The sequence below is a fragment of the Mirounga angustirostris genome, unplaced genomic scaffold (assembly GCF_029215605.1).
Source record: "Mirounga angustirostris isolate CCGP_5_RB_7025 unplaced genomic scaffold, mMirAng1.0.hap1 SCAF_9, whole genome shotgun sequence".
Taxonomy (NCBI): Eukaryota; Metazoa; Chordata; class Mammalia; order Carnivora; family Phocidae; genus Mirounga; species Mirounga angustirostris.
This window is the reverse complement of record NW_026991717.1, coordinates 107,589,545-107,607,966: the sequence shown is the minus strand read 5'-3', so window position 1 is coordinate 107,607,966 and position 18,422 is coordinate 107,589,545. Positions and strand designations below refer to the sequence as shown.

The 18,422-nt window shown below is 41.8% G+C and overlaps 1 protein-coding gene and 1 long non-coding RNA gene across 2 annotated transcripts in view; one reads left to right on the top strand and one right to left on the bottom strand.

Moving 5' to 3' along the window:
* The window catches only part of RHOJ (ras homolog family member J), an 87,118-nt gene extending 70,877 nt beyond the window's left edge, over positions 1-16,241 (bottom strand). Inside the window, exon 1 of the mRNA XM_045901000.3 lies at positions 15,647-16,241. Within this exon, the coding sequence (XP_045756956.1) occupies positions 15,647-15,890 (244 nt within the window). The 5' untranslated portion in view covers positions 15,891-16,241. The remainder of the gene's footprint in view (positions 1-15,646) is intronic.
* LOC135361625 (uncharacterized) overlaps positions 1-18,422 on the top strand; it is a 74,607-nt gene that overhangs the window by 43,370 nt on the left and 12,815 nt on the right. The window contains exon 3 of the long non-coding RNA XR_010405212.1: positions 18,056-18,231. This is a non-coding gene — a long non-coding RNA (uncharacterized LOC135361625). The remainder of the gene's footprint in view (positions 1-18,055; positions 18,232-18,422) is intronic.

The following is an 18,422-nucleotide window of genomic DNA, read 5'->3' as shown; positions in this document are numbered from 1 at the left end:
CTGACTTAATGGATCAGAACTCCAGGCAGCCCCTGCCTTCCAACAGCACATTTCCTGGGGAGGGAGAAGGAGTTACCCAGTCGGGGAGTCCCAGGACCAGGCATTACTGTGCTTGTCTTCATCCCTAGAATACAAGAAACTTTATATTTCTGAGACTTGATGTTAAAATGAGGAAAGAGCAGATAGGGCGCCTTGGTGTCTCTGTCGGCTGGGCGTCCAACTCTCGATTTCGACTCAGGTCATAATCTCAGGGTCGTGAGATCGAGCCCTGCGTTGGGCGCTGCACTGGGTGTGGAGCCTGCTTAAGATTCTCTCTCTCCCTCTCCTTATGCCCCTCTCCTCTACCCCCTCTAAAAAAAAATGAGAAAAGAGCAGAAATTTGGGGAGTAATAGAGGAGGATCACCCTCTGTACTGAGGAAAGGATCCTAGTGGGTCTTAGTAGAAAAAGTCCTGAGAGTTTGGGGCTGAAATAACCCTGTCCTTGAAGAATTATGGAGAAAAATTTTACTTAATTTTCTCCTTCCATAGATTGGATAGACATTGCTCAGGAGTAGACTTGCATTATTCCTTCTGAATCACTGATTAATTCACCACAGCAGAGATATGCAGTCATTTCTGACTTCTTTTACATCACAGTATCATTTCCATAACTGAATTTCTATGATTCTCACATATACCATTAAAATATTTCTGAAGTATTTTTTTCCTAATAAAGGACAAAATTTAAATAGTATTAGCATGAAATTTGGCTGATCAGGGGCTTCTTGTCAAGTTAATACACCACGAGGCCTTTCTCTTAAAAGATGTACATTCCTTTCATGTAGAATTCACTGGATGAAGGTACTGCAGAGGGGCAGGGAAACTCTTAATGCATACACCACAGAAAGTTTGGGATTCTTCAAAAAAAGAAGTAGGAGAACATGGAAAGACTAAATAAGAACAAAAACAATTTTTATGAAGCTTTTTCTTGAGTATGCCATATATCTTTCAAAGGCAGATTATTGATTTTAAGAACCATGAAAAGAAAAAAAAATGTGCATTAAATCCTCTGCAGTCTCCATTTTCAAAGATACTTTGTTTAAAGGTTTATTGGTGTCCATTTACAAAGAAATAGAAAAATGGCAACAACTTTTAATGGACAAATAGATCATTCTGTGGGCTAATCCTTCTCACCCTCGAAATGCTTTACTTGGTGCTTTTTCTCTGGGCTCTGAGTTAATTGCAGGGGTTGTGGGAATAGCCAGACATTGGCTGTAAAATCAGAGCTAACTGTCTCTGTCAGTAGAATAGAAATTCTTTTCCTCACTTCACAGGGAATAGGCTTCTAAACTGTTCATGAGGTGGTGAAAGATGGGGAGGCTGAGGTAGTGATGCAATCAGAAAGGAAATCTATTGGGGGGGGTTTCCTAGCTCCTTGTGACATTGAAGGCAAATAAAACTTGTTTTCCCAAATGTTCTGTGGATGCTTTGAAAGTTCTGTTAATCTATATTCCTGACCCCCTTCCATTCCTTCCCCATCACTGTAAGCTCTAACTTGAAAGTTTAGAAATCATTTGGGGACCCATGTATCAAACTAGGCATGATGTGAAGTAATTTCTTTTACTGTGTAAATTACTATACTTAAGGTTAGTTGATGATGTAGTAGGGTCCAAAATAACTCACGATCTCTTGTAGGTACCCCAGAAGTCTTATACCTTGGAGCCTAAGATTCTCCTTGTATCCAGAAAAAGCTGAGCTCTAGACTACCCTGGAATAAGATGTCTTTTGTGAAACTGACATTCAATCTGTGGTAACTGGTGAGGTTGCCAGATAGGATGTCGGGCTAAATAAACTTTTAATGTGTTAATGGGTAGAAAGTAAATGAAGCATAAAAGTCATTCAGGATGATTTGTAGTCTACTGCATACTAAATCCTAGTAAGACTAGCATATCTGTTACAATGATTGGATATTCAGTATTATAAAACACAGTGATCTCTGGTAACCACAGGGACCAAGATACCTCCTAGAATACCAAAAAATGTGTCAACCTACGGAGCCAAGATTAATTCTGGGATTCGAAGAAATCCCGTGTTTTGAAAGCCGTAACATGCTATTGTAATGTAGATAAACCTGGGAAAAACTTAATAGAGACGTATTAAAATGCTGGGGGAGAAATGCAGTACTCTTCTATTGAGAACTTCAGTCCTTTACATTAGTCAGACTGACGTACTTAAATAATAAGTGAAAAAGAAAACAAAAGACAGAAGTGCTTGAAAAGATTATTTAGTTTAGATTTTTACATCCTGTTAAGGACTGTACGTAACCCTTTTGATGAGATGCCCATTCCTATGGAACCATTACAAAAGCTACCGCGTGCCAGCCATGGGTTTGAAAGGCAAGCTGATAATGACTGACTGAAACTGAATTTGTGAGACGCTACCCATTAAAAATGGGGAAATACAAGGTCAGATATCTATGAAGGGAGTTGGAAAGATCTGGGAGTATTGTCTGAAGAGAAGGAGGAAAATTTCCTCAGTCTTCAAATATATTAAGAGTCATCATTCTGAGGATGATAATAAGGAGTTCTCCATTTTTGCTGAGCTTGGGTGAGAGCAAATAGCTTGGATCTGCTGCCTGATGGATTCCGTTTATCTAAAAGGAAGGACTTGGTATGGAGAATTAGTAAGAGGGTAAATGAATGCAATGAATAGAATAAAACTTCTACAGCAAAGTTTGTACCTAATATTGACACTTAAGATTTAACGTTCAATATCTCATTTGAAAAGTTTGGTTAATAACATGTCTACTCTAGAAAATTCTTTTTTTTTTTTTTTAAAGATTATTTACTTATTTGACACAGAGAGAGAGAGCTCATGCACACGCGCACACAAAGCAGGGCGAGGGGCAGAGGGAGAGGGAGAAGCAGGACCCCCTCCTTCCCCCCTGCTGAGCAGGGAGCCCAACTTGGGGCTTGATCCCAGGACCCCGGGATCATGACCTGAGCTGAAGGCAGATGTTTAATGACTGAGCCACCCAGGCGCCCCTACTATGGAAAATTCTTAAGGCTCTTATTTACCAGCTTGAACTATGGCAAATGTCATATGAAATTCATTTTAGTTGAGGAAAGAAGCATTTAGTGCTCATAGTGCAAGCTTATCCAACATGAGAAGAAAGGAGTCTTGAGAGAGAGAGAGAAAGAGAGAGAGAAGCCAGTTTCCTTCTCATATCTCTTACTTTGGCAAGTATAAAATGCCTCATTATTAATATATATGAACATGTTCATTGCATTTCTTGCAAGCATACCAGCTGAAAATTAGTATGCTTTCTAGCTAATGAATGCTTGTGTTTTATATATCATTCATAATTCCTAGGAGTTTTATGCCTGTTATACATTAAGGAGATTATTGATTTACTGTTTTTCCTCATAATTAATCTCATTATCTGGGAAAAAAAGCTATATGGCATATACTTTAAGGAATTAAGCTTTTCTTTTTGTCTCTATAACATCCAAAAAACAGAGATAAAACAGAACTCCTTTATATAATTAGGAAAACAACTTTTGCCTGGTTAAATCCCCCAGATCTCACAAGTTTGAAATATGACTAGAACAAAATATTTTAGAATTTTTTTCCTAGAAAAATAAAATTGTTTTGCAAGTTCTAAACCAAGCCAATACAATATTTCTGAATGTATGTTTATGATGCTTAGGATATAATTACAGAGGAAATAAATAGGTCTTAAAATGAAGCCTTATTTATTCTGAGTGGTCTGGCCTCACTGAGGAGATAACATTTGAGCTCATAGATTTGAATCCTTTCTGCCACTTCCCAGCCTTGTGATGTTGGACAGGTGACTTCTCTGAGTTTCAGTTTTCTCATCCATGAAATGAAGATACTTACTACCTAGAGAAATTGTGGGGCTCGAAGAAGTAAGCAAAAGTAACACAGGGTTTGACACGTACTAAAGACTTAGCTGAATAGTATTAGTGAATTATGATTATTTTTTTTAAGTAGGCTCCATGCAAAGCATGGAACCCAACACGGGGCTTAAACTTACAACCCTGAGATCAAGACCTGAGCTGAGATCAAGAGTTAGAGGCTTAACTGACTGAGCCACCCAGGCACCCTGCAAATTACTATTTTTACTAATCAGCTGTAGATTTTCCTGCAAAAGGATCAGGAAGCAATTTTGTTCACTGTGTTGCATTCTGCTCAGGCTACACAGAGCATTGTTTCTCCCCTCTTGGCAAGCAGAATCACATTCTGAGGCTTGATTTGCTAATTTGTATTAAAACAGCTGGAGAAACTCCAAAGGAAGGCTGGGTCCCCACTAGCAGGATTGTTTGTCAACTGGTTGACCCGGTAACTGTGCCTGAGTCCCAGTTCTGAGATTTCTGCCTCCCCCAGAATTGACATGGTATCTCTTTCAGGAACCGGATTCTAGCCCAAGGAGGAGCCTTTCTGGATGCTCAGTAACTGCATTTTAAGAGGTTTTCCATTTTTGTTTTTCCCCAATGTAGGTCAAAGCGTGAAGAACAGAAGGATTGGCCGAGGGGAAACAGATGTTTATGTTCATTTCATAATCGTAGGGCTGGGTGGTTGTGGAAGAATAGTACAGAGCATCCAAGACGTCCAGAGCTACACCAAAACCACCCCCAGGGTCCCTGGCTCCTTCCTGTTTTTTAAGACTCCTTTGCTTCTTCCCCTGAGAGGAGGCGTTCTCTAAAATTTCCCTCAATGGGCCCACCAACAGTCTTCTGGTCAGGCCAATGATTGTTTTCCAAACAGCAGGCTCAGTGAACAGAGAGATTGATTGTGGAACTTTGTCAGTCACAGCCGAGGCTGTTCTCCCAGCAGCTGGTGCTCAGGGCACCCCAGTTTGCTTAGTTGGCCCCTTTCTGCTGTCTTACAATTCCTACTCCTCTCTGTTCTATGCTCCGAGGCTTCCCAGCCCTCCCCGCCCCAGCCCTCTCCCAACACTTTCTTTTTTTTTTTTTTTTTTTAAAGATTTTATTTATTTGAGAGAGAGAGAATGAGAGACAGAGAGCATAAGAGGGAGGAGGGTCAGAGGGAGAAGCAGACTCCCCACCGAGCAGGGAGCCTGATGCGGGACTCGATCCCGGGACTCCAGGATCATGACCTGAGCCGAAGGCAGTCGCTTAACCGACTGAGCCACCCAGGCGCCCCCAACACTTTCTGAGTCTCAGCCTCCTGCATTCTCTTTCTTCCAGGATCTCTCTACGCCCAGCCATGACAGCAGGTCTTTGACGAGAGCACTCTGGTCCTCACTTAGGAATTTGCTAGTTGTTTCTTTTTTTTTTAGATTTATTTATTTATTTATTTATTTATTTGAGACAGAGAGAATGAGAGACAGAGAGCATGAGAGGGAGGAGGGTCAGAGGGAGAAGCAGACTCCCTGCCAAGCAGGGAGCCCGATGCGGGACTCGATCCCGGGACTCCAGGATCATGACCTGAGCCGAAGGCAGTCGCTTAACCAACTGAGCCACCCAGGCGCCCTGCTAGTTGTTTCTGAGAGGTTCTAAAGGCCTTTTCTGTTTTGTGCGACTTTCCTTGTCAGAGACTCCCAAGTCAAGAAATTGTATATGTGGATATGTATTTTTAAGTTGCTTTTTACTGATGGAATGTTTTATCATAGAACTGTCCCTCTTGACTTGATTTATAGGCACCTTATAGTATAAAGAAAGGTTTTCTGAACTTGCTAAATTACATTAGATTGAACTATATGACCTTATGATATCCAAAAGATTTTGAACTGTAAAATGGAAGTTTCGTAGGTTCCATCTAATAAGAAATGCTTAGGATGCTTGTTGAAATCTATATTTATCTCTCTTTCTCTCAGTGGGTTTGATATAGCAGACTAAGGCTATGGCATGGACTAAAGAATCTGCATTTTCAACAAGCAGGTTTTTCTGATGAGCAGGCAAGTTTGGGAAGTACAGGTATGTCATCTGTAGCAGAATAAACACCTCATTCAATATGGTGCTTAGGGCAGTTTCTATTGTTTATGTGGGTCTACTATATTTTAGCAGAAGAAATCTCAACTTAGTGATTATAGTAAAGATTACTAGGAGTCCAGTAAAATCTGTTTGCATTTTCTTTGGGCGTAAAGCTAACCTCTGTCACAATTACATGTGGCCCAGGGTCTAACTTCTCTGTAATGAAGTGTGAACAGAAGTGAGGCATGCCACTTGTAAATCTGGCCCACAGCACCGCTCCTTGCCCTCACTCCTCCCTATTCTTTTATCGTCCACTGTCTCGACACATGGCACTATTAAGCCCCAGGTAACAGCAGAGTCACAAGATGGAAAAAAGTCCGTGAATGGCCACATGGGGCAGAACCATCTCATCAGTACGAACACTTGCCCCGCCTGTTATATGAGCAAGAAATAGAATTCTAATAGTTTGAATCATTATATGCTCAAGTCTATTTGTTACAGTATCCTAGTCTATTGAGTGTGGTGTTATTACAAGAACCTAAAAAAAAAAACAACAACAGCAAAACTGTACTGTTGGCTTAGCTGTTCAGTGGCAAGTGATAAAAAAAAAGAGTCTGGAAAGATCGAGATCTATGCTCTCCTGTGGCAAGACTGTAGTTTTGCAAAACTATTATCTGTGAAACCTGGAAGGTACTGAGTTCCTACAGTGTCTGTAGCACTCAAAGGAAAGACTAGGGAAAACCAGAATGTTATTGTATGTTAATTGTTACTTATTGTGTTTAGCAAGGTGTTCTAAGAAAGAAAAGAGCTGAATCGGTTGGTTTTTTTAAGCAGAGATTGATAGAACACAGGTATTGATGGACTTACAGAGTTGTAAAATTGATTATTTTTGGATTCCACAAATAGAAGATACAATTAAAAAAGGAGCCATAAATGTCCATTTCTCTGTTTAAGCAGGAGAATCAAAGATACGATCCCTTGACTCTAAACCTCCTGCTTCATACAGCCTCTTGGTGGCTATTGTTAATTTGAGGGGAAAAATAAAAGACATTGGCTACAGGAGGCAGACAAATAAAGTATGTTTAAGAAGTATGTCTAAGGAAGACATACTTTGGTCTTGGATGTTGTTACTGGTCCATGGAATTTACCAGAAACCTGGTAAGTTTTTGAGACTTGTGTTTCCAAAGAAATGCCAAACTTGGACGGAATACGCTTATAGCTTTAAAACTACACTGAGTCCCCAAATTGTACAAGCAAGAAGCAGGCTGTGAAAATGTTGTAGTCCCTGAGGAAAACATGCTCCCAAAGGCCTCATTGAGATGTGTGTCACGGAGGGCAATGGATGAACAAGAAGAACCTCCTAGACCTGAGCCAGGAAAAGTCAAGACTAATAGAAGCAAAGTCAAGACTAAAGGAAGCCTGAATTTCTCCTCCCAGAGAATAGCATCAGGGTCAATTCCCAGACACTTCTTCCATTGACAGCACAGAGGGTCTTCCCAATGTTTGCTATCAGGATTCTGTTATTGCCATGTGTCTCCCATTCTTTCCTTTTATGAAGGGGTTTTGAAAATTTTAGTTATTCCATCCCTGTTCTACCATTGTTTAAGGGGTGATTGTATAAATGGGGCAGATGATGAATCTCCTATTGCACCACAAGGAACCATGTCTCCATCAGATGGAAAGAGCTGTGTATCACCTGCAAACACTGGACTCTGACCTGGTGCGGTGACAGAATAGGACTCTGGGAGGTCCTTCTGTGGAAAAGGGCAAGTTGGTTTTACATGGGGGAAAAGTGTGGACGGATATTTAGTGGCTGGAGAGTCTGATACAAGCAGAGATGTCTGGTCTCCACTGAAATCTATTCTTACCTCTCTTGGGCCTGCAGGTGGGTTTCCTATCCCAGCCTCTCTTAGACTGAGGCGTGGCCTCAGGACTCATTTACAAGTCCTCCGGAGTGTGACTGGAAATGATGTCTGTCACTTCCAGGTTTGGCCCACAAAACTTTCCATTTGAGTTTGTCCATGTTCTTTTTCATTAGGCTGGTTGGATGCAGGTAACTATGAGATCTCAGGGGATGGCAGGGTCACAAGGTGGAAGGAGCCCAGGTATCTAGATGACTAAATGGAGGGAAGTGGCCCCACTGACTTGATTACTTGCCCAGGACTGTAACATCAGCAAGAAACACCCTGCCATGGTGTTAATCCCTTACATGTTTGGGTTAGGTTAGCATACCCTAACAGTGGCTTTTTGATTAATGCTAATAGCTATAATGCTCTACACTGCTTATGTTGTTTGTGTACTGTCTCATGGCCTCCGTTTACTCCTTTACAAGTCATTTAACCTTGAGCATATTGGTTAATATCTTTGTGCCTTGATTTCCTCATCAGTAAAATTGGGAAAAGAATATACCTCACAAGAGCATTGTGAGGAAGCCGTGAATTGATGTATGAAAATATTGCAAAATGCCTGAATCATAGCAAAGACTCTGGAAGTGTACAGCTACTGGTATTGTTGTTAATACATGTACTAGTGACACTTGAGTTTCATAATTAACACTACCACACTGCTTGTTGGATCACATATGGCTGTAGAGACTCATGCTAACACCGGAAACGAAGAGCACTGGAAATAAAAGCTGTGGAAATAAAACCAGGTGGATACACATGAATCAAATCCTTTTGTTTCATGAAAATTGGACACATTCAAGAAGCTGGTGGACTTCAGAGCTTTTAGGAACAATGCCAGGCCACTCTGTGACTCACAGTTGGTCTCTATTGAATTCATGATGGAATTTATCCTGAGTTACACTCGGAAAATTGACTGTTTGGATTCTGCTGACTAACCCAACAGGTGGCATGGATTTTTGTATGTGGGAAGGTAAATTTTCAGCATCATATCAGCATCTGCATCCATACACAGAGGGTAGGGTCTCCGTCATAGGCCCTTGCAATCTTGTGCTCAGGATTGATGAGGGAGAGTGTTTCTCTTGAGTTTTCTTACCTGTCCTTTCCTGAGAGGTCTTATGTTTGTTGCCCATCTTCATGATGCCTTTTTAAAACAGGCCAACTGTACCCAAAACATAAATGTCCAATGTGCTGGGCCGTCCCTGAGCCAAATTTGTTATTTGTCTCACACTAAGAGGGAGAAATGGCAGATTTTGAAAAAGCTATTCCCGAAATAAAATACTGTTTCCCTGAAGCCCAACCTCCATGGGCAGGTTGGTAGTAAAATTTATGAAGGATTTCCTAGCCTGGACGTGAAGGGAGTTAGAACATGTGGAATTAAGTGTCTTGGTCACAGGGAGCCTGTCCACTGGAGCCTGAATTGGTCTCGCTCCTTGGTTTGTTGCCAGCTAAAACTGGAATGCAGGACTGCTGAGAACTGCAGATGCTGTTTCCAATCCTGGGAGCATGGTTGTTTTTGGGTCACAGATACTTAATTTTCTTGACCCCTCTTCTGTTCTTCTTTCTTACTCCCAAGAGCTGTAGCTCACAATTCATAGTCCCTGCAGTTTGCTTTGGCTTTCCGAGTGTAATTTGCACCCTTGAAGCCTCTGAATGTGCTTGCTTCCAGAAGCATCGCAGGGTGGAAGGAACTGTTCATGTGATTCCCGCCACTGCCCCTTTGGTGTGGCCTCCAAGCGTCCAGAAAAAGCATCAGCCACACATTACACCCCCTCAAAAGGAGATATTGAGAGGTTGGATACCTACAAGATTTTGTGTTTTTGAGCCCCATTGCATTTAGAAGGAACAGAGTAAGTGAGTCCACTGGTCCATTCTTGTCTCCTCTTACACAAACTTCTTTTTTTTTTTTATTCTTATGTTAATCCCCATACATTACATCATTAGTTTTAGATGAAGTGTTCCATGATTCATTGTTTGTGCATAACACCCAGTGCTCCATGCAGAACACAAACTTCTTTTATATTTTCATCTGAGGTTAAAATCTGGTGATTTAGTTCATAGTCCCATGAAAGTTGTTTCAGGTTTCCTTTTAGCTTATAGAAAATGAATCTCATCCATTCTCTAGAGACTCTCAAGTGTCTTCAGAAAGAGCAAAAGAGAAACTCCTGACTAAATATTCCCAAATGGGTAGAACTATGTCACAAACCTTTATAGGCCCAGGATTTGGTTTTATTCACTTTCTATTATTTTGTGTTACTCCCCCTCCCTGGTGGATTGGACAGTTTCCCCTGATCTGGCCATTAAGTTGTGATTAAGTCTACCTTGGATGGATCACCATTTAATTTAAGGTGAAAAAGTTAGACTTGACTTTCAGCTCTCTGTGAAAACGACTTCCTTTTCTATCTCACTCAGCTGATAGAACAGCTAGATTCCCACCCCACCCCCGTGAATGCTGTGAATTTCCTGCATAGATGGCTGGATTTGCAAATAGCAACTTCAACAGTGAGTTTTGAAACACAGGTGGTTTTTTGACAAATTCTAGGAGGTACGGGTGATAGAAGAAAGGGCCACAGACAAAATCGGTTCTAAGCCAGAGGCTGATGGACATGGTGAGTGAGGTACACCGTGCACAGGCCCCAACATGAATAGGCTTATTTGACACACCTGTGTACATGAACATATAAACCATGGACGATCTAACTTGACACACAATCTAAGAAAACAGGAAATGGAAGTGTTATCCTTATGTCATATGTTCTGTGAAACAGAAGCATGAGTGGCCCTATCTACTTTCATTCTGCTGCCCCTAACTTTTAGTCCTAGCCCTTGTTTGAACTTGGGGTCACTCTGAGGCATGTTCTGTATATAAGAACTGTAAGTCTTTGAGGGGGCCTCTCAAAATTTAGGTAGGCTTTTGAATATAATGCTCACGGAGCAATTTGCAGCTCATCTGTTTCCAAATGAAATTTATGCATTGCAGAGGTACATTATTCAACAGATGTGACATTGGATGCTTGGGTCAAGAAAACTCAATGCTATGTTACAATTCCAGTAGAGATAAAATAATACTTGTGAACAAAATAGTTCAAAAATAGAATAAATTTAAAAATTTCTAAACATATTCATTCCTAAAGATTGGACCAGCCGTTTGTTCGTTTATTCAGTAGTTTCAATGGGCTAGAAATTACCTAAGCACTTGAGGGACAAAGGTGATTAAGACATATGAACTCGTTTATTCAATAACTATCTATTGAGAATCTACTGTATGTTGGGGTCTTTTTTAAAAGTTGGATAGAGAGCAGTGATTAGATAGAGCAGTGATTAGTGTCCTCATGGAGTTCACATTCAAGTGTGGGATAAAAATGGTAAGCAAATAAATAGAAGTATAATGCCAGTAGTGTGAAATGTTATAGGTATGTAGCAGGATAAGTGGCTAAAGAGTGATTCTGTGTGTGTGTGTTTGTGTTTTTGTGTGTGTATGTATTAAATAATGTGGTCAATTGAAGCTGAAGAGGATCTGAGGGAACAGTGTCAGGCTGGGGGAAGGGCAAGTGTGAAGTCTTCAAGGAAAGTGGGATATCGGTGTGTTTGAGGCATACCAAGATGGCTGGTATGGCTAGAGCAGAATAACTGAAGAGGAGACTTAGGTGATGGGGGGTGGAGAGATGACAGGGACCAAGTCATGGAGTGCCTTGTAGACCATGATGAATGATGGGTCTGAGTGTGAAGGGATTGGGGGATTTGGGCTGTGAATAGCCCCCCTGCCAGCTGTGTGGAGAGCTGACTAGAGGGGGGCAAGGATGGAAGCAGGGAACTGAGAGGTGATTACAGTAGTTTAGATGAGACATGATGGTTTTGGTTCTAAGCAACTGGGTGCAAGAAAGTGGTCATGTACTTGCATGGGGAAGTCTAGGAGAGGACTAGATTGGGGCAGTTAAAGAATTTTGTTTTAACAGGTTAAATTGGAGATGCCTATTAGATATTCAGAGGGACAGTTGGATCTATGAGGCTGGGTCTCAGGGGGAATATTGGGACCAGAAATATAAATGTGGGAGCCATTGGTAGATAAATAATAATTAAAGCCATGAGACTAAACACAACCAACTTGGGTATGAGTATAAATCAAGAAGGGAACTGAGGGACTGAACACTGAGGTTTGCCAACATATACTGTTTGGGAAGAGACAGAGTAGGCAGCAGAGGCGATGGAGAGAGATTTGACAATAAAGGGAATAAAAGCCAGGAGAAGCTGTTATCCCAGAAACCAAGCAAAGAAACAGTAATAAGCCATAAAAAAGCCTCCAAGCCATCCAGTAAGATGAGAGCTGAGAACTGACCATGGGATTTGGCAAGACACAACCTTCTCCCTCAGGAGATTCAAGCACAGTGGAAGTGGGAAAAACAAGAAAACAGATAAATTGCTCTATATTGTGGAAGCTGTCTTCTAGAAATGTAAAGAAATTTCTGGAGATGGGTTGAAGATGGAGCAAGGAACTCTCCTTATGGAGTCAAGGGGGCTTGGAGAAGAAGGAGGCTGGGAGGAAAGATGCCTGCAGGAGATGTACTTTTGGGCAGAGGGAAAAGAACTAAGATTCATAAAACTTAAATATTTTTTCTAGCTGGTTGTTAATTTTTTTTACAATCACTCATTCAAAACTGTTATTTCCCCTCCCAATTTAATATCCCACTACTATTACTCCATGCATATTTTATCAATTATCAATACATGCGATTACTGTATTATAAGTACATTACATACATCTCATCACATCCTACTCCATTTGGAGGATACTCTTCAAATTGTATTTTTCTTTGTTGTAGTCTTTATCTTTTTAATTTAGAGGTGGGGAGGGGCAGAGGGATAGGGGAAGAATCTCAAGTAGGCTCCATGCCCAGCACGGAGCCTGATGCAGGGCTTGATCTCACAACCCTGAGATCATGACCTGAGCTGAAATCAAGAGTTGGATCCTTTTTTTAATTTTTTTTTAAGATTTTATTTATTTATTTGACAGAGAGAGACACAGCGAGAGAGGGAACACAAGCAGGGGGAGTGGGAGAGGGAGAAACAGGCTTCCCGCCGAGCAGGGAGCCTGATGCGGGGCTTGATCCCAGGACCCTGGGATCATGACCTGAGCCGAAGGCAGACACTTAACGACTGAGCCACCCGGGCGCCCCGAGAGTTGGATGCTTAACTGAGCCACACAGGCGCCCCTGTAATCTTTATCTTTTAATTACATTTTAATTTCCTTTCCTAACTGTGTGCAAGTGTAGAGAATTTACTCTTTATAATAATAGCTACTATGTACCTCACACCATGTGTGAGTCACTGTTCTAAGAATTTCACAGGTATTAATTTATTTTGTTCTTACAAACACTCCTAATGCTTCGATTGTCCCTTTTCTTTTCTTGTGATAACTGAGGGACAGAAATGTTAAGTAACTTGCTCAAGGCCACACAGCAATGGCAGTGCCAGTATTAGAACTAAGCTCTCTGGCTTCAAAGCCCACCATCTTGAATAGTATGTTCAAGTATGCTTCCATCCTTATTATTGTTATAGCTCTACTTTCCTGGGATGGGTAGCTGTTAGGGAAAAATCCTCAAGGGATAGTCTCTCTTAGACTTCAGCTGCAATTTTCTAAAGACTCAGGAATTCAGTTGCTGCTTGTGATTTCAGAATGCACCAGTAGGACCCAGGGATTGGATACTGGATACTTGTCCATATGGAGAAGAGAGGTAAAACCATAGAGTAGCCAAAATCTTTAAGGTGCTTTGGTACTCAAATAACAGTAAGTATATACACATTTGAAATGTAAAATAATTTCATCCTGGTGGAATCTAGTGGTAGCTCAGCCTTTGTTTGAGCTCTAAGATATTTTTTATAGGTTGACTTTATCCCTAAAGATGGTTTTATCCTCTTTTTTCTTATACTAGGCTGATAACTGGTTCAACCAATAGATGGGGATTGGGATACATCATTTTCAAAAGCACTTGAGGCCTCTCCCTTTAGTCAATTTTGGGCCTCACCTTTGATCTAAAAGTTTTTGAAATTAGGTACCAGCCAGTTTTCCTTTCCTGGCAGAAAGAGGGTGTAGAATAAATAACCTTTGCTAAGATGTTTCCATGTCAAGTATCTCAGTAACTTACTTAAGTCCCGGACCTCTTAATCTTATTAGTTCCCCGCCCCCCTCCTCAGAGTGAGTCTTCTGTTCTCTTTATTCTGTTCTCATTAAAATGTTCTTCTCTGGTCATGGTCATTATACTTTCGGAAAAGCTTAAGGGAGCCAGACTTAAAATTTGCTCTTAATTTTACAAATATATATATATATATATAAAAAGCCTCTGGGAAGTGGATATTATTTTCACTGTGGTACTGTGGTACTCTCCCAATGTGCCATGTAATATTGTCGTAAATCATGTAACTGTAGGAGAAGGAGGGGACTTAGGTGATTGTTTAGTTCTGGAAAAGAAGCTACTTCCTAACAGAGAGAGGATTTCAAAAGGCCACATAGCAAAGTCAACATTCACACAGGTTTCCTGTGGGCCACTTCCCCTTTGCTGAACCTGACCCAAAGCCAAGGTAAAGGAAGGGAAAATTTTCTCTTATGAAATCTCAATCTCTGATAACTCACCAAGCTGATCACTCTGTTGAAAAGAGTTATAAAATTAGGGTACTATAAACTTGAAGAATTTCATGAACTTGTTTTTGAGGAACAATAGATATATTTTGGAAATTAAGAGAAAAAGTAAGAATGAAAATGGAAAAATTGATGGGGCGCCTGGGTGGCTCAGTTGGTTAAGTGTCTGCCTTTGGCTCAGGTTATGATCCCAGGGTCCTGGCATCGAGTCCCGCATCAGCTCCCTGCTCAGTGGGGAGTCTGCTTCTCCCTAGGCCCCTCTCCCTTTGCCCCTCTCCCTGCTTGTGCTCTCTTTCCCCCCCTCTCTCAAATAAATAAATAAAATCTTTAAAAAAAATGGAAAAATTGAGATAAGCTATCACATTGTCAAGTACACCTACAAACTTTAGAACACTCAGAAAATAAAAGTAACTGAAAGGATTAAGTTGTGACTACCGCATTTTAACTGTCATGCCTTAAAATATTTTATGTCCAATTTAATCCTTTCTGGACATACTCTAAAACGATTCAAATGTTATTTTTCTCTTTATTTTTACTTTAAAAACACATTAATTAAAAGTGTTTCTTTGAATTCAAGATACAGACTGCCTGATGGATACTTAAAACCTTTCAGTACTCCCCCCGCCCATCTACAGCCCCAGGAAGATAAAATCACAGGAGTACAGCCACCGATTGTTATAGAAAAATGAGTGTTCTAATGTTTGTTAATCTTACCATTTCATTTAAGAATGGCGTGAGGTAAATATATGAAAAGTGGCAACAATACTTCTTTCACTAGTTGTGTGGTTAGTGGTGATTTTTTTTTTTTTTTAATGGTGTTGCAGTTACGTTTTAGAATGTTCCCATAAAAAGTTATGAATCTTCCCAAGAACGTTGCGTGAAATCTCTGGCCCCAAAGCCTGGAGGGCAGTTCAGGGTATTTCCCCAGTATTCGTCATTTGATTTAAGGAGAGGGGGTGGGGAGTTGTGAGGATACCAAGGGACGGACGAATTGCCCTAACCGTTCCAGCAGAGACCTTGGCTGTGTGTTTCGCTCCGGGACCCGGCGGCGGCCAGGCCCGCGGCCCCTACCGGCTGCCCTGCGAGCTAAAGCAGGCCCCTCTGAAGTTGGGGTGTGGCGGCCCGCATCGCGCCCCCCGTCCGCAGGGCAGGGTTTTCCGCCTTCCCTTACCTGCATAGTGGTCAAACACAGTGGGCACATACTCCTCTGGGAAGGCGTCGTTGGCGTAGCTCATCAGCAGGCAGGTTTTCCCCACGGCGCCGTCCCCCACCACCACGCACTTGAGCATCTTCTTCTCCTCCGTTGCCCCGCAGCCGCAGCGCCTGTCACCGCGCTCGGTGCAGCTCATCCCGGCGGCTCCAGCTGCCGGCACCCGGCAGCCGCTGTGGCTTCTCCTGCTTCTCCCGAAGCCCATGGAGCGCGGGAAGCGGGCGAGCGGCGGGCTCGAGATCACCCTGCCTTACTTAGGGCGCCTGGGATCACACGGACCTGTCCCAGGCAGCCGGCACATGCCCTCGCGCTTACCATACTGGTCAGGAAAGGTGGCACACATTTGGGAGAATGATTAAAAGCATCTGTCCCTTTCCCCTTTAGTTTGAGTTAAGAAACCCTCATTTTTTCCTCCGAATTCGCTGTGCTCTTCCCCTCTCCAGCCTGGCTAGAAGACACGGTGGAATTCTGCTAAATCTTCCCCTTTTTCCACTTCACATCTAACATGGAGGGAAGCTGGGCTTTTTAATGGAGTTTTCCCCTTGCTTCCTCCAGCTTGCCGAGTACCAGGAAATCATGGGTTTCCTGCTGCATTCCATATTAGGATCAGTAGGCTGGGGAAGGCTGCAACAATGGGAGCTCTGTGTGTGTGTGTGTTTGTACTTGTGGGGAACGCTGCCAGGGCATGGAGTGGGAAAACACTAGGGGTCCCACTGCAGGCTCAAGCTGTCCGACTTCCTGTTTCATCTGCTGCTGGGGAGGCTGTTTGCCTGGGGCTGGCTGGGAAGAAGCTGACGACAGGATGGAAACTGGGGAGTGCTGTCTGCCACAGAAACAGAGGGAATGGTTTAAGTAAGCAGAGAGAACCACACCAGCCGTTGTAGGATAACAGATGACATCATCCCTCACTGAGTCACCAGTGAAAAGCTCTGCAGAGTAAAAATGGACAGTTCTTCACATACTTAAATGAGAAACTTTAGGCAATTCATCCAGGCGATAGAGAAGAAAACCTTCCAGAATTACACTGTTTCAAAGGGAAACATTCTTATAGATCATAGGTATGTGTGATCAAGTTTATGAGTTGCCACATTTGAGCACAACGCTCAGATGTGTACTCCAGACACAAACATCTTTATGGTTGTAGCACATAAGAAATCAACCAGACGTGGGACGTTTGCATCTTCTTATTTTAGCGAACAAACACACACGTGCTTGGCTCACAGTCTTGGAACTGAGAGTATGTGGGATGGCTTTATTGGTTTGCTTCTGGTCCCCAAATGCTGCTTTTGCTTGGATGGTTCCCTTTGAGCTTTACTCCTATCCGCTTGGGTCAGCCTGGTCCTCGGCCGTTACGAAGGGGCCATCGGCAGCTCATTTATTTGTCTGTTGGGTTGCTCAAAATGAAGCTCCTTTGAAGCCCTGTGTTTGATTAATGTACTTGGTCTTGGAGAAGTGGACCTCTGCAAATGATTTTGACAAATGGATCAAGACTTTTTTGATGGGGGAGTCTCAGTTAATTTGAGATTTGTGAGCACTTATTTTAAAGCATTTAGATTACCCAATTGATTTGAGAAGGTTTTTTTTTGTGTGTGGGGAGGAGATGGGAGAGAAGTCTGTTTTAATAGGTGGCTAAAAATAATATAGGTAATATAATAATATAGAATATTACTATAATAATGTATATATGTAAAATGATACATACACATATATATGCTACAGTGTAACAGATAGAGCCCCAAATTTCTTCTGTTTTAGATTATAGTAACATTCACCATAGTGCTTAGTATCCCGATATTTTTTTCCTAGGTTGTGTTGCCGTAACAAACAACTCCCAAAGTTCAATTATTTAAAGTAACACGTGTATTTCTTGCTCACATTGTTATCCATTTTGCATATTTTTGTCACCCGCATTCAGGGATCTAGAATGGTGGAGCAGCCACATTGAGAACTGAGGTGATCGCTGTGGCAGAGGAAGAAATTAATGTGGTCAAGTGGCATTGGCTCCTAAAGCTTCCTTCTCAAGGTGACATTTCTGCTTGCATTTATTGGCCAGAGCAAGTCACATACCCATGCTAGGTTCAACAAAGTCAGAAGTATAATCCTACCATGTGTCAGGAAGGAGGGAACCAAATATTGGAGAACAGCCTGAACAGTTTAGAGGTAGTTCAGATCACAGAGATATTTTAGTTAGTTGAGATTACGTTAGCAGTAGGAAAGTTGAATTCTTTATGGTAGGTGTCATTTGGGAGCATTTGAAGGCACCTATGACTGCATGTGATTTATATCATTTTATTTTCATTTAGTCTACGCAAAACATTGGGAATATGTGATAATAAAATTGCAACTTGAAAACTTATGTTTTTCTTCTAGAAAAAACCCTCAAGGGTGAAGGTGGCAGCCAAGCAAATCTGCGCAGGTAGAGTGGTTGACAATGTCAGGAACCCCAAACTGAAGATGAACAAGACCACTTTGAGCACAGTGGGCTGATTTGTGTTTGGCAGAACTTTGAGGCGTTCTGACTTTGACCTCATCCCTGAGATCAGGCAGTAAGTATGGCATGGAGTAAATATTCTCGAGCAATGACTGGCCCCACCTGTATTCTTACACTACAAATATGCTTGAGCCCACTGAACACTTGGACTAAGAAAAAACTGAGAAATTGGATTGGGTGAAATGTGGCTATATCTGTGTTTAACCTAAATCTTGTGTCATCACACACAGATATTTAAGTCCATGC